This window comes from Amblyraja radiata, chromosome 2 (assembly GCF_010909765.2).
Source record: "Amblyraja radiata isolate CabotCenter1 chromosome 2, sAmbRad1.1.pri, whole genome shotgun sequence".
In the NCBI taxonomy this organism is placed as follows: domain Eukaryota; kingdom Metazoa; phylum Chordata; class Chondrichthyes; order Rajiformes; family Rajidae; genus Amblyraja; species Amblyraja radiata.
Genome location: NC_045957.1, coordinates 52370672 through 52395492, shown reverse-complemented (window position 1 = coordinate 52395492; position 24821 = coordinate 52370672). Strand labels below are relative to the sequence as shown.

At 47.1% G+C, this 24821-nt stretch overlaps 2 protein-coding genes across 3 annotated transcripts in view; one reads left to right on the top strand and one right to left on the bottom strand.

Annotated features, from left to right (window-relative positions):
- fam221a (family with sequence similarity 221 member A) overlaps positions 1–3640 on the bottom strand; it is a 42086-nt gene extending 38446 nt beyond the window's left edge. Inside the window, exon 1 of the mRNA XM_033046439.1 lies at positions 3500–3640. Coding sequence (XP_032902330.1) covers positions 3500–3564 — 65 coding nt within the window. The 5' untranslated portion in view covers positions 3565–3640. The remainder of the gene's footprint in view (positions 1–3499) is intronic.
- A 4323-nt stretch (positions 3641–7963) lies between these two features.
- The window catches only part of ccdc126 (coiled-coil domain containing 126), a 101357-nt gene continuing 84499 nt past the window's right edge, over positions 7964–24821 (top strand). Inside the window, exon 1 of one of the 2 annotated variants that reach the window (XM_033046438.1) lies at positions 7964–8025. The gene's annotated coding sequence lies outside the window, so the exon portion shown is untranslated. Of the gene's footprint in view, positions 8026–17570; positions 18061–24821 lie in introns of those variants that run through there. The other variant, XM_033046437.1, reaches the window with a different exon arrangement.

The following is a 24821-nucleotide window of genomic DNA, read 5'->3' as shown; positions in this document are numbered from 1 at the left end:
AGAAGCTATTCTTTAGGTCAAAGGCAATTAAGTAGGTTAGGGCAACAGCTACTGAGCATGCTTAATAAAATAAATGAATATTAACTTTACGCCCCTCATGACAAAGAACCTAATTTAAATGTACATGCGATGTATGATGTGGGAGGAGAGGGAATGATTGATGACGCACGGAGGGGAGGGTTGGAAGATTGTGAACCTCGGTACCCTGATTGGAAGGGGTCAGAAGGGGAGGCGTCCGATCAATAAAGACTGTATACTGAATTGTATAAAAATAGACGTTTTTCCTTTGCTCGGTGTGTCTCAACTTGGAGAGGCACCCGATTCTGCAGACTCGCAAATAAAGCATTTCTTGTTTCCACGATTTAGTCTCTGAGTAGTGATTGTGAGCACAAGCCATATATCTCACAAGGTCTTCTTTTATGTTGTGGGCGGGGGGAAGGGGGAAACTTCCCTGGTCGGAGAGGCAGCTTCCCTCCAAGCTGCTTCTTCGCCCCATCCTCGCGGCCTACCATCGGACTGGAGCAGCGTCTCCTGTCGGGACTGGCCAGAACCCCAGCTTCGGCGGCGCAGCACTGAAACACCGTGCGGTAAGCTCTGGAGTGCTGTGACCGCCGACTCCAACATCGAGGCGCTGCGGTCTGCGGAGCGTCCAGGCACGGGCGGCGCTGGATTTAAAACACCGCGGAGCCTGGGATCTCTCGCCGAGATCGCCAGAGTCGGAGCACCGACCTGCGCGGCTTGTGGACATTGGTAGCCGCGGTCTCCGGGGAGGGAGCGGCCGTTCCAGACACTCCAAGCCGCTGAGGAGTGTTTCTCCCAACCCCAACTCCCATCATCCAGCAAGAGGGCCTGAAAACATCAGACTGGCTGCGGAGGCCACAAATAGGCCCCGACCTCGGGTGATCACAGAGGAAGAGGACTGAACTTTCTAGTTCCTTTCCCCATAGTGGAAGTTTTTGATTCTGCTGTGGGGGGACGTTCATGTTAAATTCTATAATGTGTTGTGTCATTTTTATTTTTTTTATTTTTCTATGGATGTACGGAAACCTAATTATTTCTTCTATGTAAAGCACTTTGATTTCAACGCGAGTTGATTCAACCATGCTATATAAATAAAATTTACTTACTTACTTACTGAAATTTACATAGAAATTAGGTGGAGTAGGCCATTCGGCCCTTCGAGTCTGCACCGCCATTCAATATGATCATGGCTTACTAAAACCCATTCCCATCACGGTTCATGTTGCACTTATAATGGGCTTGAAGTGATTCTGTGAAACAAAAAGATAAAGAGCTGGTTTCAGTCCAACAGCAGCCTGAAGTACTTCAGCCTCTTAGCCCTGTGACCAGCTTTCAAGTTTTGTACTGCTGTTGCACTGAAACCAGCTCTTTATCTTTTTGTTTCACCCCCTGTCCGTCCACATTCATCTCCCTCTCCCCCACTTTCCTCCCACGGTGCCTGCTGCTTTGGTGGCAGGCACACCATCACGTTTACATTGCCAGTTAACCACTGATTTATTTTCAAGTGGTCAGTGCAAAGTCTGCCTTCTTAAAAACTGGTATCGTTGCCAAAAGTGACTTGTTTCATGAAAATGGGCATTTGTAAAATTAAACCCCAGTGTCCTCTGAGCTACGTGTTACTGTATTCAATATTCTTGCTAATTGTCGTATTAACATTTCAATGCTGCGTGTGCTTCAGCATATGGCCATCCATTAGTTAGATCGCAGCGGAACATAGTATTAAATCGCAAGCTGCAGATCTTGAGCAAAAAAAAACAAACTGCTGGAGGAATATTAAGTCACACCATTTAGTGAAGCCACCTAACAGGCGAATAGTCACTTCCTGACTAACTGCTGATCCTATTTAACTTGGCGCAGAGTGCAATGGTTACCTGTTTTCTATTGCACAAATGCATGAGTGAAGAGACGAGTCAAGAATGTATAATTGTCATGTGTACCCACAACAGAACAATGAAATTCTTATTTGCAGCAGCATAACAGGCGTGTAAACTCAATACTCATAGATTGTATGAGAACAAATGAGAAACGAATAAATTCAATAACTTAACCCTAATACTAGTGCAAAAAAGCTCAGGGTGCCCCATCAAATCTTATCGATCGCTTCCTATCGCATAGTTTGTTGATCGTATTGCTAGATATAAACAGTTTTGGGAGAGAAAAATGCTCACGGCAGACCAAACGTGTTAAACAGGAATTGGTCAGATACTGAGCTTTACACTGTAAGAAATCATGTGAAATAATCACTGAATTTTATTTTAAATGAATGTACCTGCATTTTACACTGTTTAGTTTGGAGATACAGCCAGTTAGTCCACCGAGTTCGCACCGACCGGCGATTGTTGTTTTCCTATTTGTCAATTATTTTGTGCCTGTTATTTGGCGGCCAATCAATCACTGTCTCTAAGGGGGTTACGTCCAATCACCAACCAGCTTGCCTTAAAATTCCCATCCAATCAACAAATAGGTCTCGTCCCGTCCAATCAGCTGCTGTCTCCAAGGGCATTGTGTCCAATCACATAATGCAGTTTAATAGTAATTAGCTGGTAACGGTTGGAAGCCAGTGGAGGTAATGACAGTCAAACGGGAGCAGGAGGGATTCAGACAGTGTATAATCCATAGCACCTTAGTGTACAATTTCATAATATATACTAAATAACTCGGCTGACAAACCTTGGCTGGGAATCTGGGGCTCACCAAAATTGTTCCCAATTGGGCCCCGCAACCCCTAAGGCCGGCCCTGTCCTGTGTAGTAATGGCAACGGAAAGTTGGACACTGGAAGAGTCGGACATTTGCCATTAGTTACATTTAACCATCCAAATTGAACAGGTAGAGGCATCATGATGTCAGCATGTGTGAAATATTGTTAAGGCATAAGATCCAAAGGTTCAAGTCAAGGAAGACCACAATGTAGCCCAGGTTCCCAGCCCTAAAACCAATAGCCCAGGACCCCAGAACCTGCAACCCACATCTCCAACCCCAAACCTGTAGTCCACGTCCCCAGCCCCAAAACGTAGCCCAGGTCCATAAAACCTGCAGCCCAGGTCCCCCAGTCACAGAACCTGTAGCCCACGTCCCCAGAACATGTAGCCCACGTCCTCAGTCCCAGAACCTGTAACCCACATCCCCAGCCACAGAGCCTCTATCTACCCCACATCCTCTGAACCTGTACCCCAAGTCCCCAGTCTCAGAACCTGTAGCCTAGGACCCCGGCCCCAGAACCTGACCTGTGACCCAGGACCCCAGAGCCTGTAGCCCACGTCCCTAAAACCTACAGCCCAGGTCCCCAGCCCCAGAACCCGTAGCCCACGCCCCCAGAACCTGTATCCCAGACCCCCAGTCCCGGAACCCGTAGCCCACGTCCCCGGCCCAGAACCTGTAGTCCAGCCCCCAGCCACCAATTCTCCCTCGGCTTCGAGCACTCGACAGTGGGTGGGAGGAGCAGACTCGGGGCCAGTCAGTTGGCCGTTGATCCCTCACCTCCGATACTCCACATAGGAATCGACGGCGGCGAGCGCATCCCTGTCCAGGCTGATGCGCTCCATGGGCAGCGCCGTAACCAGGCAACGGAAGCGCCCGGCAGCCACTGCGCCCGGAGCACTCGGGCTGAAAGGAGAGGTGGTGAAGCGTGCGCGTGGCTCGCAGCACGTGGGCAGCGCTGATGCACCTACTACAAATCGCCCAGAGCAACTGGGGAGCAGTAATGCACTGAGTACAGATCATATGTATCACTCACAGCGCCAGGGCAGCGCTAATGCACCGAGTACAGATATTGTATATCAGTCACAGCAACAGGTCAACGCTAATGCACAGAGTACAGATCGTGTGTATCCGTCACAGCAACAGGTCAACGCTAATGCACAGAGTACAGATCGTGTGTATCCGTCACAGCACAATGGCAGCGCTAATGCACCGAATACATATATTGCATATCGGTCACAATAACAGGTCAAATTTAATGCACCGAATACAGAGATAGTGCAGGTACACAAAAATGCTGGAGAAACTCAGCGGGTGCAGCAGCATCTATGGAGCGAAGGAAATAGGTGACTTGCTGCCCCACCATTTTGGTCAAAATATATAAATGGTACACCGGCGCTTCACCGATAGTATGTCAGCTGTCAAGAAGGAACTGCAGATGCTGGAAAATCGAAGGTACACAAAAATGCTGGGGAAACTCAGCGGGTGCAGCAGCATCTATGGAGCAAAGGAAATAGGTGTCGTTTCGGGCCGAAACCCTTCTTCAGACCTTGTATATTCGGTCTCAGACTGAAGAAGGGTTTCGGCCCGAAACGTCACCTATTTCCTTCGCTCCATAGATGCTGCTGCAACCGCTGAGTTTCTCCAGCATTTTTGTGTACCTTCGATTTTCCAACATCTGCAGTTCCTTCTTGAACACAGAGATAGTGCATATCGGTCACAGCAGCAGGGCAGCACCAACGCATCGAGTCCATATCGTGCATATCGGTCACAGCAACAGGACATAGCTAATGCACCTAGTGCATGTCTGTCATATGCATATCTGTCACAACTACTGAGATAGCGCCAGTATTCTCCCCCACCTCTTTTTCAGCTCCTTCCCCCGAGAATCAGCCTGAAGAAGGATTGCGACCCAAAATATCGCATAGCCATAGATACTGCCTGACCCATCGAGTTACTCCAGCACTTTGTGTTGGTCCTGATCCCATAATCTGCAGTTCCTTGTGTCTCCCGTTCCTGTTTATCTGTCACATTTATAGGGTTTGCACCAAGGAACTGTTTGCTAATATCAGTGACAGCTGACATACTATTGGTGAAGCGCCGGTGTACCATTTATATATTTTGACCAAAATGGTGGGGCAGCAACAGTGCAACATGTACATTGGACGCTGCTTCAGCGGAAGTGTCGGTGAACTGTAACAACGAACATAACGGTTATTGCAATGGGACATCCCCATTATAGGTTGTGAGCCCTTGTATAAACAGAACTCGTAAACATTAATTGCTGCACCAATGGGATTAGCGCCAGCTTTTTTCATTCAGTACCTAGAGCGGGGGTGATAAATTACCTAAAATTGTATAATTCAATGTTCATACCGCAGGGTTGTAAGCTAAGAGGAATATAAGGTGCTGTTCCTCCAATAAACGAGTTTGGTATTCCGAAAAAAGCAAGGAATCATGGGATTTGTCAAAGGTCACTCGCGATAAAGAAAATGCTAACAAAGCGCTGGCTGGAAAAACTGTATAAATTCTTATCTTTATTCATAATTTATGTGTAAAAATATTTAATCTGAGGAACGGGGTTGCCAGGTAGTGGGAGAGCGGGGTGTAACAGCGAGAGGGGGGGGGGCAGATTCGGTGGGAGCCAGGGCGAGACTGGACGGGCGGAGAGACATTCTCGGCAGCTGCGCTGCTGTGCGCAAACAGACAAGCGACTCATCCGCAGCCAGGATCGAACCCGGGTCCCCGGCGGAGTCAGGGAATATGGGGAGAAGGCAGGAATGGGGTACTGATTGGGGATGATCAGCCATGATCACATTGAATGGCGGTGCTGGCTCGAAGGGCCAAATGGCCTACTCTTGCACCTATTGTCTATTGCCACAAGTGCTGCCAAACCGTCACTGGACCGTCCCCATAGCAGCACCACCACCCGACCCAACACCTCCACCTGACCCAGTTTCCCATCCCCGCCCAGAGGGTGGTCGGAGACGTCCGGGGCGACCCCAGACCGACAGGACACCGGCCCGGAAACACGACGGCTCCAGGCCCACAGCCAGCTTGGAGAAGAAGCCCAACCGACAGCCCCGGACCGACGGGACACCGACCCGGAGCAGCCGCCTCCCCAGGCCCATAACCAGCGCGGCAAAGAAGCACCAACTCCAACCTAATCCCGCTCCAACTCCCGAGGAACCCGCTCCCCGACAGGCCAGGGTCTGCCAGCCACACCTCCTGCCCCACCCAGCGGCCACCGGCCAAACCCCCCAGCACAGCTGCCGGGAATGTTTATAGCGAGTGACCTTTGACCTGGGCATGCACAGTCGGAATACCGAATTTGCTTATTTGCGTGTGGCCTCACTCTGTCAATGGTGGAGGCCCAGCACAAAAAGGTCAATATGGGAATAGGAAGAAGAATTAAAATGTTTATGAAACAGGAGATCCAGTAGGCCGTGGCGGACCGAGTGTAAGTGTTCGGTGAAACGGTCATGGTGTCTACGCTAGGTCTTGTGTTATATGTCTGCCATTAATTCACTTATCCTGTTGTGAAAATTGTGAGCATTCCCATACAGCGGCTTTAATTTTGTCATTTTCACGTTACAGGTCGCCCGCAGGTTAAGTACACCTGACATATAGAAACATAGAAAATAGGTGCAGGAGTAGGCCATTCGGCCCTTCGAGCCTGCACCGCCATTCGATATGATCATGGCTGATCATCAAACTCAGTATCCCATCCCTGGAGTATTGCGTACAGTTTTGGTCTCCAAATCTGAGGAAGGACATTATTGCCATAGAGGGAGTGCAGAGAAGGTTCACCAGACTGATTCCTGGGATGTCAGGACTGTCTTATGAAGAAAGACTGGATAGACTTGGTTTATACTCTCTAGAATTTAGGAGATTGAGAGGGGATCTTATAGAAACTTATAAAATCCTTAAGGGGTTGGACAGGCTAGATGCAGGAAGATTGCTCCCAATGTTGGGGAAGTCCAGGACAAGGGGTCACAGCTTAAGGATAAGGGGGAAATCCTTTAAAACCGAGATGAGAAGAACTTTTTTCACACAGAGAGTGGTGAATCTCTGGAACTCTCTGCCACAGAGGGTAGTCGAGGCCAGTTCATTGGCTATATTTAAGAGGGAGTTAGATGTGGCCCTTGTGGCTAAGGGGATCAGAGGGTATGGAGAGAAGGCAGGTACGGGATACTGAGTTGGATGATCAGCCATGATCATATTGAATGGCGGTGCAGGCTCGAAGGGCCGAATGGCCTACTCCTGCACCTAATTTCTATGTTTCTATGTTTCTATCCCTGACTTCTCTCTGAGTATGTACATCGTTACACAAGAACGAATTCCCATAAAATAATTAAATTCAAAAGTCAAGAGTGTTTTATTGCATATGTCCCAGATAGAACAATGAAATCCTTACTTATTGGAAGTATCGTTACAAAATCGAGTGATTCTTATTTTTTTGTCCGACTTCGTTACTCGGGAGATAGACACAAAATGCTGGAGTAACTCGGCGGGACAAGCACCATCTCTGGAGAGAAGGAACAGGTGATGTTTCGAGTCGAGACCCTTCAGATTTACTCGGGGACGGCCTATATGCTCCGAGTAATCCCCTGATATAATACCTTTGAGATTCCCATTCCAGGGGCAATTGTTTTATTTGCACTGGGAACCACCCGGGCCGACGGACAAGGATACAGGTCCCGACATCTCAGAAGGATAGACACAAAAAGCTGGAGTAACTGAGCGGGTCAGATAGCATCTCTGGAGAAAAAGGAAGAAAGGAATAGATGACATAGAAACATAGAAAATAGGTGCAGGAGTAGGCCATTCGGCCCTTCGAGCCTGCACCGCCATTCAATATGATCATGGCTGATCATTCAACTCAGTATCCTGTACCTGCCTTCTCTCCATACCCCCTGATCCCTTTAGCCACAAGGGCCACATCTAACTCTCTCTTAAATATAGTCAATGAACTGGCCTCAACTACATTCTGTGGCAGAGAATTCAAGAGATTTACCATTCTCTGTGTGAAACGTTTCGGTTCGAGACCCTGCTTCAGACATATATAGGATACAGGTCCCGACATATGAATGTCAAAAAGGCTTGAGTCATTTAATTTCCAAAAGTTGCGTTATTTTGAAAAGTGTCACTTTGAAACCAAAGTGCGAGGTTTGCAGGTGTCAGCGCGCGGAGGGGTCTGCATGGACAGGCGCATGCGCGGTGTGGGGCAGCGGGGCCTGCTGGGGCGGGGAAGTGGCGGTTGCCGGAAGCGGCCCCGGGCTGGTGGCGGCGGCGGCGAGGAGAGGGTGAGTGAGTGATCGGAGCAGCTGTTGGGTGGGCGGGTTGTTGGACAGGAGGGAGGGAGGGATGGATGGAGACCACCCGACCCGGCACCAGCACCAGCACCTCCACCCGACCCGGCACCTCCTCTCTCTCTCCCCCCCCACCCCAACCGATCACTCTACTCGAATATAGACACGAAATGCTGGAGTAACTCAGCGGGCATCTCTGGAGGCAAGGAATGGGTGACTGAGGAAGGGTCTCGACTCGAAACGGCACCCATTCCTTCTCTCCATAGATGCTGCCTGTCCCGCTGTGTTACTCCAGCATTTTCCGTCTGTCTGCGGTATAAACCAGCATCTGCAGTTCCTTCCTCCACTCTCCTGGCCCGAACCCCCGGCCGAGCACTCGTATCCTCTTTCCCCCCGACCCAGCACCTCCTCTCCTCCCTAACCGATCACTCTACTCTCACGGAGCCCCCCCCCTCCCCAACTCCTGGCCCGCCGCCCGCCCGCCGCACCCCACTCTCCCTCAACCCCGACCCAGCACCTCGCCCCCACCCCCCCCCCCCCCCCCCCCCCCCGCCCGACCGATCACCCCACTCATGGAGCCCCCAACCCCCGACATAGTGCTCTCCTCCACTTTCCCTCTCCCGAGCACCATCTCTCCTCCACTCTTCCCCCAAACAACGGGCGAGTACTCGCCATCCCACCACTCTCCCGGAGCCCTCTCCGCCGAACCTCACTCTCCCCGTCCCCAGCAACCACCGGTTGAGCACTCGCCTCTCCCCTCCGCCCGGAGCCCAGTCTCCCCAACCCCGACAGACCACTCATCTCACCGTCTCGGCAACCCCCGACAGATCACTCCCCGTCACGCCGCACTCCACTCTTCTCAGGCTTATCACCCCTCTATGGTTATTCAGTGGATATTTTTATGGCAGAGATAGATAGATTATTGATTAGTACAGGTGGCAGAGGTTATGGGGAGAAGGCAGGAGAATGAGGTTAGGGGGGAGAGATAGATCAGCCACGATCAAATGGCCTAATACTACTTCTATCACTTATGACCCTCCAACCCGGTCGATTACTCGCCTCCCCATCCCCCGCTCCACACTCTCCCGGAGACCTACAACCCACGACTGATCACTCACTTACCGCTCGCCTGGACCCGCACTCCGCCAATGCCCACACCCTTCCCTCGTTCAATCCCGTAGATCCGCCACCTTTCCCAGAAACCGGTTATCCAGTGTTTGGAACGACCGGGTCGTGCCCAGACTACAGTCGCTGTGTGAGGAGGACGAGGACGAACGGTGGGAGCTTCTTTTGTCGGGAAGGTGGCTGGTTTCCTGGCTCTAGTTGCTGTGGTGGTTCTTGATGGCAAAATTGCTCGTGAATGTTGAGGCAAGACGGAAAGGATTAGTATTGATAAAATCTAGGATTGTTCTTGTCTTTCCTGATACTTTGTACCAGTCCGCGTTGCTCGTTGTTTACACAATTGGATTTGAATGGATATATTTCCCAATTCCAATCATCTCTGTTACATTCTTTCACGTGAGATCACCGTTTACTAAAACTAGAAAACAGTTGCTTCCCCCCTCCCTGCTCTCTCCCCATCCCCGCACCCCACGCCACTAAAATGAATTAAATAATGAAAAGGAGGAAATGCTTAAAACTTTGTTACTAAAATAATCCTGTTACCATACGAGTCCACTAACTTGGCTCTGGAACTGAGGAACCAGCAAGAAATAGTGGAGGAAACATTTGCCTAGTTAGATATATTGACTTGGAAATGATTTGGACTGGAGGATTTATGTTAATCCTGTTCCAGTAATTTTCTTTTGATGTTTGCTTTGAAACTGCAAATGGTAGGAATTATAAATATACAAACTAACATTCATATAATAAAGATACCAAACTTGGGGGCTCCAAAAAGTACTTTACAGCCAGTTCAGAGCCAATCCGCTCCCTTATCCTGTCCTTTTTAGCATGCCACATTAATATTCATCTTACATGTTTTTTTACTTCCTTGTATTGTTTTTTTGAATTTTGTTTCCAATTACACTTCCTTTTGGGGGCTCTAGGGAGTGTTGTGGAACAAAGGAGCCTAGGAGAACAAGTACATAGTTCCCAGAAGGAGGTATTACAAGTAGATACGACAACACAAAAGGCGTTGGCACGCTGACCTTCAGAGCATTGTGCATAGGAGTTGGGATATTATGTTGGAGCTGTTGGTGAGGCCACACCTGGAATATTGTGTACAGCTTTGGTTACTCTGCCAGAGAAAAGACATATCAAGCTATATTTAAGAGGGAGTTAGATGTGGCCCTTGTGGCTAAAGGGATCAGGGGGTATGGAGAGAAGGCAGGTACAGGATACTGAGTTGGATGATCAGCCATGATCATATTGAATGGCGTTGCAGGCTCGAAGGGCCGAATGGCCTACCCCTGCACCTAATTTCTATGTTTCTAAGCTGGAAAGAGTGCAGAAATGATTCCTGTGGATGTTGCCAGGACTCAAGGAGCTGAGTTCTTGAGAGGTCAGGCAGGCTAGAACTTTATTCATCGGAGTGCAGGAGGCTGAGGGGTGATCCTATAGCAATTAGCATAGATGGGGCATTTTGGGTGGGTTTGGCCATAGCATCTGTTTCTGTACTGTATAACTGTGAGTGTGTTTTAATGTACCTACTATATTTTATCATTAAACACGTATTCAGTGGAAAGGACTAGACAATCATCTGGTGATTTTTGTTTTATCTAGTGCTGTACTTTTCAAACTTTCCAATACACCTAAGTGGTGAGATGGAGCACAATACCATTTTTGAACCAAGTTGTCATTGTCATTGTTATAGCTCATCTTGTGTAAATAATGCTAAGTGATACTACCGGTATTATCATTAACTGCAAATTATGGCTCGTGTCTTTGTTGTGAAAAAAAATTCTATTCAATTGGACACAAGGGACTGCAGATGGTTTACAAAAAGACACAAAGTGCTGGAGTAACTCAGTGGTTCAGACAGTATCTCTGGAGAACGTGCATAGGTGACGTTTCAGTTTGGAACCTTTCTTCACACTGAATGACTGGCTATTTCAGAATGAGATGGGATTTTTTTTTCTCTTTGGGTCATTGTGTTCTTTCAAAACGGAGTTGGTAGATTTCTGGCATTAAGAGACTCGAGAGATATTGGATAGTGCTGGAAAATGGTGCTAAGGTTGAAGGTGAGTTACGATCTTGATCAGGGGTCTCCAAACTATGGCCCACTGGCCACATCCGGCCCGCCACGAGATTTTATCCTGCCCACAGCAAGCTCTTAACACATTCCGTGCGGCGGGCTATTTAGCTGGTTCTGTGCTAGCGTGACAACTTGCACGTCCGTTTGCCATAGGCTATCAAGTTGAGAGTTTGTGTTCAGCTGCTGACAGGTTACCGTTAGTTGTAAGTGACTAATACCCAGCGCCGCTCCGGCAACACTTAAAAAAAAAAAAAGCCAAAATAAACAGCTGGGAATTTTAACTAGCGGGTATATGGTTGTGGTGACCTGGTTAAAAGAGGGAGAAGGGGAAGTCCCATCACTACTGAGGTTCCCTTCAGGAGGGGTGGAGCACTAAGACCCAGCAGAGTCAGACCATGTGCTGTTTGCATCGTGGAGATTGTGGGCCTGGTGCTAAGTCTTGAAGTCAAGTCAAGTTTATTTGTCACATACACATACGAGATGTGCAGTGAAATGAAAGTGGCAATGCTCGCGGACTTTTGTGCAAAAAGACAAACAACCAAACAAACTATAAACACAATCATAAACACACATATTCTTTTACATAATAAATAATGGAAGGAAAAACGTTCAGTAGAGTTGGTCCCTGGTGAGATAGGCGTTTACAGACCGAATGGCCTCTGGGAAGAAACTCCTTCTCAACCTCTCCGTTCTCACCGCATGGCAACGGAGACGTTTGCCTGACCGTAGCAGCTGGAACAGTCCGTTGCAGGGGTGGGAGGGGTCTCATGATATTGTTGGCTCTGGAATTGCACCTCCTGATGTATAGTTCCTGCAGGGCATACATTCCCATAGTGCGTTCGGCCGAACGCACTACTCTCTGCAGAGCCTTCTTGTCCTTGGCAGAGCAATTCCCAAACCAGATGGTAATATTCCCGGAGAAGATGCTTTCCACCGCCGCTGCGTAGAAGCACTGGAGGATCCTCGGACACACTCTGAATTTCCTCAATTGCCTGAGGTGGTAAAGGCGCTGCCTTGCCTTACTCACGAGTGCTGAGGCGTGTGATGCCCATGTCATATCCTCGGAGTTGTGGACTCCCAGATATTGAAAACAGTTCACCCTATCCACAGGATCCCCATTTATCCTCAATGGAGTGTACGTCCTCGGATGATGTGCCCTCCTAAAGTCCATGATCAGCTCCTTCGTTTTTTTGATGTTCAAGAGGAGGCTGTTATCCTGGCACCAGAGTGATAGATCAGCCACCTCCTCCCAGTAGGCCTTCTCGTCGTTGTCTGAGATCAGGCCCACCATCACAGTGTCATCAGCAAACTTAATTATTGAGTTGGAGCTGAACCTAGCCACACAGTCATGTGTGTACAGGGAGTACAATAGGGAGCTGAGGACGCAACCCTGGGGCGATCCTGTGCTCAGGGTGAGGGACTTCGATGTATTCCCTCCCATCTTGACTACCTGGGGCCTGGCGGTGAGAAAGTCCAGGACCCAGGCACACAGGGAGGTGTTGAGCCCCAATTCCATTAGCTTCCCGGCCAGTCTGGTGGGGACTATCGTGTTGAAGGCTGAACTGTAGTCTATGAACAGCATCCTCACGTAGCCCCCCTTCTGGCTGTCCAGATGGGAGAGAGCGGTGTGCAAGACCTGGGAGACCGCATCGTCCGTGGATCTGTTCGGACGGTATGCGAACTGCAACGGGTCCATGTTCCGAGGGAGGAAGGCGCAGATGTGTTTCTTCACCAGCAGTTTCTTCATCAGCACCACAAAGCATTTCATGAACTCTGGTGAGGTGACAGCTCCGGCCCGCTGGTGGCCGGTGGAGAGGCGAGGTTCGGCAGAGTCGCTGGTGGTGGCCGGTGGAGAGGCGAGGTTCGGTGGAGTAGCTGGTGGTGGCCGGTGGAGAGGCGAGGGTCGGCGGAGTCGCGGGTGGTGGCCGGTGGAGAGGCGAGGGTCGGCGGATTCGCTGGTGGAGGCCCGTGGGGGACTGGAGTAGAGGTACGGGTCGGCGGCAGCAGCATCAGTTGCCCCTGGAAAACAGTGAAGGTCACAGTGGCCTGTGAGTGAGTGAGTGGGTGGGTGGGTGAGTGGCTACAAGTTTTGTTTTGAATTTCTTCCATTTGTTTTACTCAAGTTCTTTTTTGAGCTCATTAAATTTATAAAACTGACATTTCTTTATTTTTTTCCTACGACCCACATAAATGTGCCAAATATGTAATGTGGCCCTCGTGCTGAAAAGTTTGGAGGCCCCTGATCTTGATGAATGGCAAAGCAGACCCAATGAGTTGGATGCCTTACTCCTGCACCTTGTGCTTATGTGACCCTGCCCCTGTTTGTGTTATTGGTAATCTGAATATGTAAATGTGACGGTCAGTACTTTGCAGTCTTAATGTGAAACACTCTTGACTTTTTCTTACATACTGTAATTGACAAAAAACATTGGGATATCTGCACATTCCTGAAGTAGCCTTGTCCTTTTTGCATGGTCTGAGCTATTCTGCATGTGAAACCACAAGATTGAAGGGAAGAACTTAAATTATTGAGAATTTAAGATATGTATCAACTGGACTTTCTGCAAAATACATTGACAATGTCACGCATTGCTGCATGAATTTTTAATGGTAATGGAAGCGCTTATGAAATGTGCTGACCTAAAATATTAATTTTATGCATGTGAGTTATAATTCACTCAGCCAAAAAATGTTTTACTGTTAGTATTTTAGATACCAGTTTAATCATGTCAGTCTTTTCATTTCAGTCTTTTATTCGTGCTTAGACTTTTGGTTGAAAATTGCAATTTTTTTTCTTTAATAGTTTGCTGTCTGAAGGATTAAGAATTAAAAATAAACCAGGATTAGGCTGGATGATGCTCAAACTCTAGACCATGTTCCAATCCGACCCCTACGTCACCAGGCATCCAAAGCACTCAGTCTCAGCCCTGAAATTCTCATTGATAATCCATCCAAAAATTGTTAGAACCATGTATGTTTCAATGAGATCACCATGTGTTTCCTGAACTCCAGTGAGCATCAGCTATCCTACATGATTTCTCTCAAGAAGATAACCCTTTCACCACAGGAATTAATCTACTAAATCAATGCTGTACTACTTACAAAGCAAGTATATCCTTTCTTGAGCACAGACCTTCACTATGTGTTCTTGCAGTGCAAAAGACTGCACATGCTAAAATTTGGAGCTAAACAAACTGTTGGAGGAACTCAGCAGACCAGGCAGCATCTGTGGAGGGAAATGGACAAAAAGCCTTTCAGGTGAAGACCCTTTCTGATCTGAAAGAGTGGAGGGGAGAAGTCCAGTATAAAGAGGTGGGTGGGATTGTGGCAAGCGATGACAGGAAAGGTGGATCCAGATAAATAGAGGTGGATTGGTGAATAGTCAGGTGGGGAGGGGAGGAGGGGAGAGTGGTGGGGGGGGGGGGGGGGGAAAGGGGGGTGGGGGAAGGAGGGAACGGTGGAGAGGTGGGGGTGAAGGAGGGAAGGGTGGGGGGGGGGGGGGGGAGTGAGTGAGTGGAGATAATGGCAGAGACTAGAATGTGATTGGTGGAGGTAACCAGGGGCTGCAGATGTTAGAATCAGATGAAAAAGGAAGATGGAGGGTGAGATCAAGTAACGGGAGGGGGAAAATTGGGAATTGTGGGGGGGAAGGGGGGAGAAATTGTGGGTGATGTGCAGATAAAATAGGTACGGAAGAAGCTGAATGAGAGGGGGTGGGGTATGGGTGGGGATAAAAGGGTATGTGCGAGAATCTGGGTGGTTGATCAAAGGGAAGCAGGTTATTCAAAAATGAGTGTGTGTGGTGTGTTCTCACCAAATGCTGGAGAGTTGCAGCACGTATTTTGCCTCTTGCCTGTCCTGCTATATGAATTAGGAGGAATAGTAGACCACTCAGTCCCTCAAGCCTGCTCTATCTAATAGGATCATCGTTAACTGTAACCGTAACATTGCATTTTCATTTATCTTCTGTGACTTTTCACGCTGTTGCCTATCAATTATCTATTTCTCTGCCTTAAAATATTCAAAGACTCCAAAACCAACCTCTGAGGAAGAAAGTTCCAAGTACAGGTCCACTACCAATTTAAAAAAAATTTTTTTTTTGCAACTGGTGGTCCGGCAACATGTTTAATCTGGAAAAAATTACGAGAGTGCACTTGAAATCCCACCCGGAAGCCCCCCATGTGGCGCCTAGGCTGTATGAGGTGACCAGTCACGACCTCATCAGGACTTCCGCGCCGATTAGAGGGTCGAATTTTCCCCCTGCGGTTGGGGATAGGAACTGTGGTCTTGTCGGAGCCGGCAGACGCCTTCCCATAGCCGACTTCCACGGATGGTTGGCATGTCGAATTTGCCCTGTCAAATCCCACGTTCAACCTGATAGCAGAGTCTGCAGGTCCCAGGCCCTAAAGAATTGGTGTGGGCGGGACTGTCTAGGAAGAACACTTTCAACAAACATGCCTCCTTCTTTCTTTCTGATGCAAGGAAAATCATTGATGAAAAGGACTTCGCTTAAGACGCTGATTTTAGTTTAGTGATGCAGCATGGAAACAGGCCCTTGGGCATATCGAGTGCATGCAGACTAACAATCACCTATACACTAGTTCTATCCTACACACTAGGGACAATTTACAGTAGCAAATTAACCTACAAACCTGCATGTCTTTGGAATGTGGAAGGACAAGCTAGATGCAGAAAAATTTTCCCAATGTTGGGCGAGTCCAGAACCAGGGGCCACAGTCTTAGAATAAAGGGGAGGTCATTTAAGACTGAGGTGAACAAAAACTTCCACGGATGGTTGGCATGTCGAATTTGTTCCCTGCGGTCAGGACTGTCAGACCCGACTGGAGCCGGCAGATCCATTCCTGTAGCCCACTTCCAAGGCCAATTTTGTGGGCCGGTATCTCGGCTCCTCAGCTGCCCAGGAGGAGCGTTCCGGTACCGCTGGACACCTCTCAGAGGTCGTGACCTCTGTTGGTTCGGCAAAGTGGATAATTCAGGAAGGCTCCGGAACCAAGGATGCCCGAAACTCTGTGATGGACCCGTACTCATGACTTCTGAAGGATAAAAATAGTTGCTTGCCTTTATTTTTAAACACATATGCCGAGATTTAGATTCCCCCACAAGAGAAAATCCTACTCTTCTCAACTCCAGTGATATGAGCCGAGCATGCCCAAACTTTCCATTTGACCACCCACAATTTCCAGGTATTGGCTTAGTATACCGTTGCACTAATTTCCACATATTAACGTATTTCCTTAAATAAGAGCCTTTTTTGAATACAATATTTCAGAAATGCCCTGTGCTCCATCACTGCATTCAATTCCCCAGCAATAAACAATAATGCTCTGTTAGTCTTCCTAATTGCTCACAGTACTTGCATCCTAGCCAATTGTGAGTCACATGCTGAACATCTAGATCCCTCTGCACCTCTGAGCTTTGCAATTTCTTGCAATGTTTTGTTTTAATTTTTCCGGCTCACAGAGCCTATGCACTGACAGCACAGCACGTGCCTGCCCTGTCAAATCCCACGTTCAACCTGATAGCAGAGTCTGCAGGTCCCAGGCCCTAAAGAACTGGTGTGGGCGGGACTGTCTAGCAAGAACACTTTCAACAGCATTTCGTTCAGACCGAAAGGTCTGAATGACAAATAAAGGATTCAATTCAATTCAATTCGATTCAATTCAACAAACATGCCTCCTTCTTTCTTTCTGATGCAAGGAAAATCATTGATGAAAAGGACTTCGCTTAAGACGCTGATTTTAGTTTAGTGATGCAGCATGGAAACAGGCCCTTGGGCATATCGAGTGCATGCAGACTAACAATCACCTATACACTAGTTCTATCCTACACACTAGGGACAATTTACAGTAGCAAATTAACCTACAAACCTGCATGTCTTTGGAATGTGGAAGGACAAGCTAGATGCAGAAAAATGTTCCCAATGTTGGGCGAGTCCAGAACCAGGGGCCACAGTCTTAGAATAAAGGGGAGGTCATTTAAGACTGAGGTGAACAAAAACTTTTTCACCCAGAGAGTTGTGAATTTATGGAATTCCCTGCCACAGAGGGCAGTGGAGGCCAAGTCACTGGATGGATTTAAGAGAAAGTTAGATAGAGCTCTAGGGGCTAGTGGAGTCAAGGGATATGGGGAGAAGGCAGGCACGGGTTATTGATAGGGTACGATCAGCCATGATCACATTGAATGGCGGTGCTGGCTCGAAGGGCCGAATGGCCTCCTCCTGCACCTATTTTCTATGTTTCTATGAAACTGGAGCACCCAGCGAAAACCCACGCGGTCACAGGTAGAACATGCAAACTGTACAGCCAGCACCTGTAGTCAGGATCGAACCTGGGTCTCTGGCGCTGTAAGGCAGTAGCTCTACTGCTGCGCCACTGTGCCACCCTGCTCTGAGGAGTTTTCCTGGGGCTGAGATCATGGCTTTATCCAATCAAAAACAATATTCCAGTATTCTAGGTGGTGGAGTGCATCCCCATCTGATTCCTGTTGATATTTGCTGTGAAATTATCTAAATACTGCTTTGATGTTTGTTTCATCCGGTTTGATCTCCTCTTTCAACTCATCTATTTTGTATCAAGATCGTAATGAGTTAAGTGGTCCTGGTAGGAACCAGGCTGATGATCAGTAAGTCGATTATTTGTAAGTAATGTTTTCCCACATAGATGTACCTGATTGGATGAGTTCTTCCAGATCTCACCTTTTCTTTCCCTACAGATTCCACAATCTGCAGTCTCTTGTGCCTTCATTTTACTGCACCAGTTTAAAGTCTCTTCAGCAGAAGTCCTCTTTGAAGATGTTTACAACCGCTCTTCAATGTGAGTTCTATGCGACCCACTCTCACTAATCCCCTTCTGTAATTTCCACTGTTCTCTGACTCTTTGACCAGGTTCTCCCTCCCCAAATGCTGCCTGACCCGCTGAGTTCCTCATGGGGCTTTCTCACGGGGCGACTTGACGCAAGATGTAACCAGAGTGAAGTGGTCGTGGTCTAGCACGATATCACACGATATAACGGGGGATAGATAAAGAGTTCCCACGGGTACTCGGCATTTCTGTTATTTGTGCGAGTGACTTGTCCGTCTCCCGAGCTTTCCCGTTAAATCTTGAATGAACATTGTGAACTGTGAAGTGTTGTTAAATCATCACGTGGCACAAATTATGTCACTTTTTTTTTCCACACACTATAAATATCCTCCCTTAGTTGAATGGGCTCATTTGGAGACATGCCTGTACTAAGTAGTTTCGAGTACTGGATGGTGGTGTTTTTCATTGACGCGCTGTATGCAGCAGCCCTCTATGTGAATCGAGGACGCTTGCGTGAAGGCAGAAGGGTGAGATTAATTAAAATGAGAATTAAGAGGAAGTCTCACTGGGTGAAGCCCATCTTTCAACGGAGACCTCTATTTGGACAATATGATAAACTGCTTAATGTGCTGTGCGAAGAGGAAATTGCCTGCCCTCATGCATAATTTATTTTATGGCTCTTGGAGACATGATTCCAACTTCAAACACAGAGCGTGTAAAAGCTGTCTGCGACTTTTTTACTTTGCAGCTGCAGGGCACAGACACACTTATAAGAGAAGTTTAAGTTAACTGCAAAAACAGCACTTTTACATCAACAGTATGTTTTTAAATCATGGATAACATTAAATGGTTTTCCTGTTGATGTGCTAATATATCGTTATATATACTCACATGAGCACCCGGGATACTCCACAGCCTTCGTCTCCAGCAGGTTCCGTTTTTTCTCCCTGTTTCTGTAATCCTCTCTGGATTTATCGTAAAGAATTTCGTTGAATTGGTACCATTCTACAAGTTCCCCCTCTTGTTCCCTGGTGAAGTTATATGGCCTTACCTTCTGCCATCTTCCCTTTATATACGCGTCTGTTGAGGCTATTCCTACAACGGCTACTGGGGAGGCAATCTGAAATCCACCTTGCTCACCCTCTCCCTGCTCCAAGGAGCCCACAGGCTGTGTTATCTGTGGCATCTCCTGTTGCCTCTCCACCTGTCTCTCTTGCTGCATCTCCTCCTCATTCTCCTGCATGGCAAAAACCTTTCTGACATGCTTTACCCCCTTTCTTTGAGCTTTTCTGGGAGCCATCTCTGCAAGTGTTCCAGTGAAAAAGATTCTCGAACAATGACAATGAGGTGGGACATCCTCGATGGACACATGTTCCATTGGCGATATTGAGACCACCTTTTTTACTCCCCTTCTGTCCCCTCTGTCCAGCTTCCGGGTTCACTGTTCGCAAGAGTTCCCACGGTAAACGCAAGAGTTATTACGGATATCGCACTGGCCACTAAGTCCATATAATGTTTCAATGTTCAACCACAAGTGTACAAGTCACTCTTGGAGAAATTCAAGCTTGCTTGAATTTTCTCCCGAGTCAACAAGTTACACGAGTACCTGCCGTTAGCGCCACGGTGGTCCACGAATGCCGTACGGTTATCGTACGAGGTTCCCACGATGTTCAACTCTGGTTACCTCTTGCGTCAAGTCGCCCCGTGAGAAAGCCCCATCAGGCTTCTCTCTTTTTTTGCTGTTGGTGAGTGAGTGCCGCTTGATCGGACTCTGTGGCACCCTCCATCTCATTGCTGATGATGGAGAATAAACTGATAGAGATAGTTGGCCAAATTTGTTTTGTAATAAAAACAAAAAAAAATGAAATGTTTGGGAGGATGGTGGCTAAACTAGTAGTAGTAGAGCTGCTGCCTCACGGTGCCAGCGACCTGAGTTTGACCCAGAACTCGGGTTTGCCTGTGTGGAGTTTCCACTGTGTGCTCTGGATTTATCCCGTCCCAACGATATGTGGATTTGTAGGTAAATTGGCCTCAGGTGGAAATTCTTCCTCATGTGTAGGGAATGGATGAGAAAGTGATTAATGGTTCGATTCGACTCAGTGAGCCGAAGGGCCTGTTGCCATGTTGTATCTGAAACTAAAAATAAACTGATCAGGCAGCATCTGTGGAGGGAGAAACAGATGAATTGCTGTCTAAATAACTTAACAAGGAAGTGCGATATATCTAGCAGAGAGTAAACAGTCCAGCAGCTCTGTACAATATTGGATGAAATGCCTATCAAGCAGGCTGTTTTGTCTTGGGTGGTTTTGTGCATCTTGAGAATTGTTGGAACTGCATTCAAACAAGCAAGTGAAGGGTAATGCACATAGCACTAGACTGGTTAGATGTATAGTCAGTTCTGGACCAGAGGTCTTCAGAACTACAATTGGATTTTGACTAGCCCCATAGTCTCTGCTATATCCAATGATCATGTCCATTTCTTGTTGTGTCTTGGCTTAATGATTAGGGCGAATGAGAAATTTGCTGAGCATATGATTAAAGATGGCCGTGGATGTCCATTTTAAACTGAAGTCTGCGGAAGCATTACGCTACATGTTAGAATATATGACTAATATGAATTAGGTCACCATAAGGCAGCAAATGGCAGCTTGGTGAGGATCATCCTTCTGTTGATTCCGTTTATTCACTTGTGGGATGTGGATGATGCAGGAAAGGACAAAATTTTCTTACCTGTCAGCAACCTTCCCTAAATCTAAATGACATGCTGGACTACTTCTGGACAATTTTAAGGAATTACCACTTTAAAAACATGGAACGATAGGAGCGTCAATAAGCAACATGGGACTTTCTGTGCCATTCATTATTTTACTCTGTCTATATACAGTACCACCGATTTTTTCCAGCAACTGCTGGTCGAGCCTCTGTTCCCTCCTTTAATTCAGACCAAATTCCACCCCGGTACTTCCCCTGAGAATGTGATGCCTAATCCGGTTGAGGCAGCCAATCTTTACCTCATCAGGACGTCTGTGCTGATTAGTGGATTGAATTTGCCCTCTACATCCAACTCTCTGGAACTCCGGCTCTGCTGGAGTCGGTAGATCCAATCCCATAGCTGCCTTCCATGGCCAATTGGTGGGTCAAATTTGCTGCCTGTGGCTGGGGCTCTGGAACTCCAGACAGTTGGAGCAGGCAGACCCGTTCCCATATCCAACTTCTGTGGCTGACTTTGCAGGCAGATATCTCACACCCCCCCCTCCCCTTTATTGGTCCAGCAAATTGGATAATCCAGAAAGCCACTGGAACCAAGGGTGCCGGAAAATCGGTGGTGGACCTGTACCAGATTCGCACTCTGATCTGATACATTATTGATGTCTGGAAATCCATCTCCTTAAATATTTTTTAACTTTTCCCTTCCAGCCTTGAGTAATAGAGAATTTTGGAGGATCATCAATCAGGGGAAACATGAGTTAAGCATGGCAAATCTTGTCAGAATTTAGTACATTCAGTCAGAGCTTTATTTAAACTCAAGTGAATGCAAGTGGACTCAATCTATCCTCATACAGCAGACCTGCCATTCCATTAATCAATCTGGAGAACTGTTATGTTCCCTCAATGACAAGGATATTATGAAAGGTAAATCATGTCTGACGAATCTTATAGAATTTTTCGAGGATGTAACTAGTAGAGTGGATAAGGGAGAACCAGTGAATGTGTTATATCTGGACTTTCAGAAGGCTTTCGACAAGGTTCCACATAAGAGATTAGTATACAAACTTAAAGCACACGGTATTGGGGGTTCAGTATTGATGTGGATAGAGAACTGGCTGGCAGACAGGAAGCAAAGAGTAGGAGTAAACGGGTCCTTTTCACAATGGCAGGCAGTGACTAGTGGGGTACCGCAAGGCTCAGTGCTGGGATCCCAGCTATTTACGATATATATTAATGATTTGGACGAGGGAATTGAATGCAACATCTCCAAATTTGCGGATGACACGAAACTGGGGGGCAGTGTTAGCTGTGTGGAGGATGCTAGGTGACTTGGATAGGCTGGGTGAGTGGGCAAATGCATGGCAGATGCAGTATAATGTGGATAAATTTGATATCAGCCATCAAAGCAACCGGTTCTTGTCTGAATCTGAGTTCTTGTCTGAACTCCAATGAGTGAGTTGGTAAGGCCTGGACCCTGCAGCAGCTGGCAGTTAAGTGATGGTCCTTTGAAGACTGCTCCACAGTCAAAGACCACCCTCAAAGTCCCTTTCCTTGAGTGATACACACCATGGTAAGGGATGTACCAGAGCTCTCCATCACTTCGATTCAGCTGGTCCACTGATACCATTTTAGCATAAGCATTGTCAATCATTTCTGTGAGGAAAGATGTATATTCATCATGAAATTTCTTATTCTTGCCAAAGCTGCATTTCAGACTCTGTATGAGCTGCTCTGCAATGCAACAATTATTTGGCATGCCGACACTTTCTTGTTTGAAAGGTAAGTCTAGACAATAGTGTCCATCTATCATCTTTGCTGAGCGATTCATAATATCCAAGAATCTTCTCTGGACATTTCTTCTGTTTCCGTGCTGGTTCTTTCATTGAAGTCGTGATTGTACTTTTTTAAAAGGGAGGGAGAGAGAAAACGGGGAATTACAGACCAGTTCGTCTAACATCAGTAGTGGGGAAACTGCTAGAATCAGTTATTAAAGATGGGATAGCAGCACATTTGGAAAGTGGTGAAATCATTGGACAAAGTCAGCATGGATTTATGAAAGGTAAATCATGTCTGAAGAATCTTATAGAATTTTTAGAGGATGTAACTAGTAGAATGGATAAGGGAGAACCAGTGGATGTGTTATATCTGGACTTTCAGAAGGCTTTCGACAAGGTCCCACATAAGAGATTAATATACAAACTTAAAGCACACGGTATTGGGGTTTCAGTATTGATGTGGATAGAGAACTGGCTGGCAGACAGGAAGCAAAGAGTAGGAGTAAACGGGTCCTTTTCACAATGGCAGGCAGTGACTAGTGGGGTAACGCAAGGCTCAGTGCTGGGACCCCAGCTATTTACAATATATATTAATGATTTGGATGAGGGAATTGAATGCAACATCTCCAGGTTTACGGATGACACAAAGCTGGGGGTCAGTGTTCGCTTTGAGGAGGATGCTAGGAGCCTGCAAGGTGACTTGGATAGGCTGGGTGAGTGGGCAAATGCATGGCAGATGCAGTATAATGTGGATAAATGTGAGGTTATCCACTTTGGTGGCAAAAACAGGAAAGTAGACTATTATCTGAATGGTGGCCGGTTAGGAAAGGGGGAGATGCAAAGAGACCTGGGTGTCATGGTACACCATTCATTAAAAGTAGGCATGCAGGTGCGGCAGGCAGTGAATAAGGCGAATGGTATGTTAGCATTCATAGCAAAAGGATTTGAGTATAGGAGCTGGGAGGATCTACTGCAGTTGTACAGGGTCCTGGTGAGACCACACCTGGAGTATTGCGTACAGTTTTGGTCTCCTAATCTGAGGAAAGACATTCTTGCCATAGAGGGAGTACAGAGAAGGTTCACCAGACTGATTCCTGGGATGTCAGGACTTTCATATGAAGAAAGACTGGATAGACTCGGCTTGTACTCGCTGGAATTTAGAAGATTGAGGGGGATCTTATAGAAACTTACAAAATTCTTAAGGGGTTGGATAGGCTAGATGCAGGAAGATTGTTCCCGATGTTGGGGAAGTCCAGAACAAGGGGTCACAGTTTAAGGATAAGGGGGAAATCTTTTAGGACCGAGATGAGGAAAACATTTTTCACATAGTGAATCTCTGGAATTCTCTGTCACGGAAGGTAGTTGAGGCCAGTTCATTGGCTATATTTAAGAGGGAGTAAGATGTGGCCCTTGTGGCTAAAGGGATCAGGGGGTATGGAGAGAAGGCAGGTACAGGATACTGAGTTGGATGATCAGCCATGATCATATTGAATGGCGGTGCAGGCTCGAAGGGCCGAATGGCCTACTCCTGCACCTATTTTTCTATGTTTCTATGATATCCTTCCTTGGGAAAGGAGGCCAAAATTGAACTCGATTGTCCAGGTGTGGTTTATGCTACAAGCAGCTCTGAGTAACTGTACTAAGATATCCTCGCTCTTCTACTTAAAACATTTTGCAGCAAAAATTATTTGCTGCTTTAATTGATTAATACACTTTGATGGCTCTGGAGCCACAAAGGAGTATGGGCAGCAAGCAACATGGTTACCATTAGTGATGCAGGGTCTTTAAGCCTGGTTTTGTATTGGGTATTGGTTTATTACTATAGTGTGTACCAAAATGAGTCTGTATGGGTGTCGAATGGGCTAGTGGAGGATGGAGTTAAAGGGAAAGGGTTTCTTAAATGTGTGAGCGTAGAGACAGAGGGGTGTAAAATGAGGGTAGAAGCAATAGGTAGCAAGGTGAAAAGTAAAAGTGGCAGGCAGACAAAACCAGGGCAAAAATCAAAAAGGGCCACTTTTCAACATAATTGTATAAGGGGTAAGAGTGTTGTAAAAACAAGCCTGAAGGCTTCGTGTCTCAATGTAAGGAGCATTCGTAATAAGGTGGATGAGCTGAATGTGCAGATAGCTATTAATGACTATGATATAGTTGGGATCACGGAGACATGGCTCCAGGGTGACCAAGGCTGGGAGCTGAACATCCAGGGATATTCAATATTCAGGAGGGATAGACAGAAAGGAAAAGGAGGTGGGGTAGCATTGCTGGTTCGAGAGGAGATTAACGCAATGG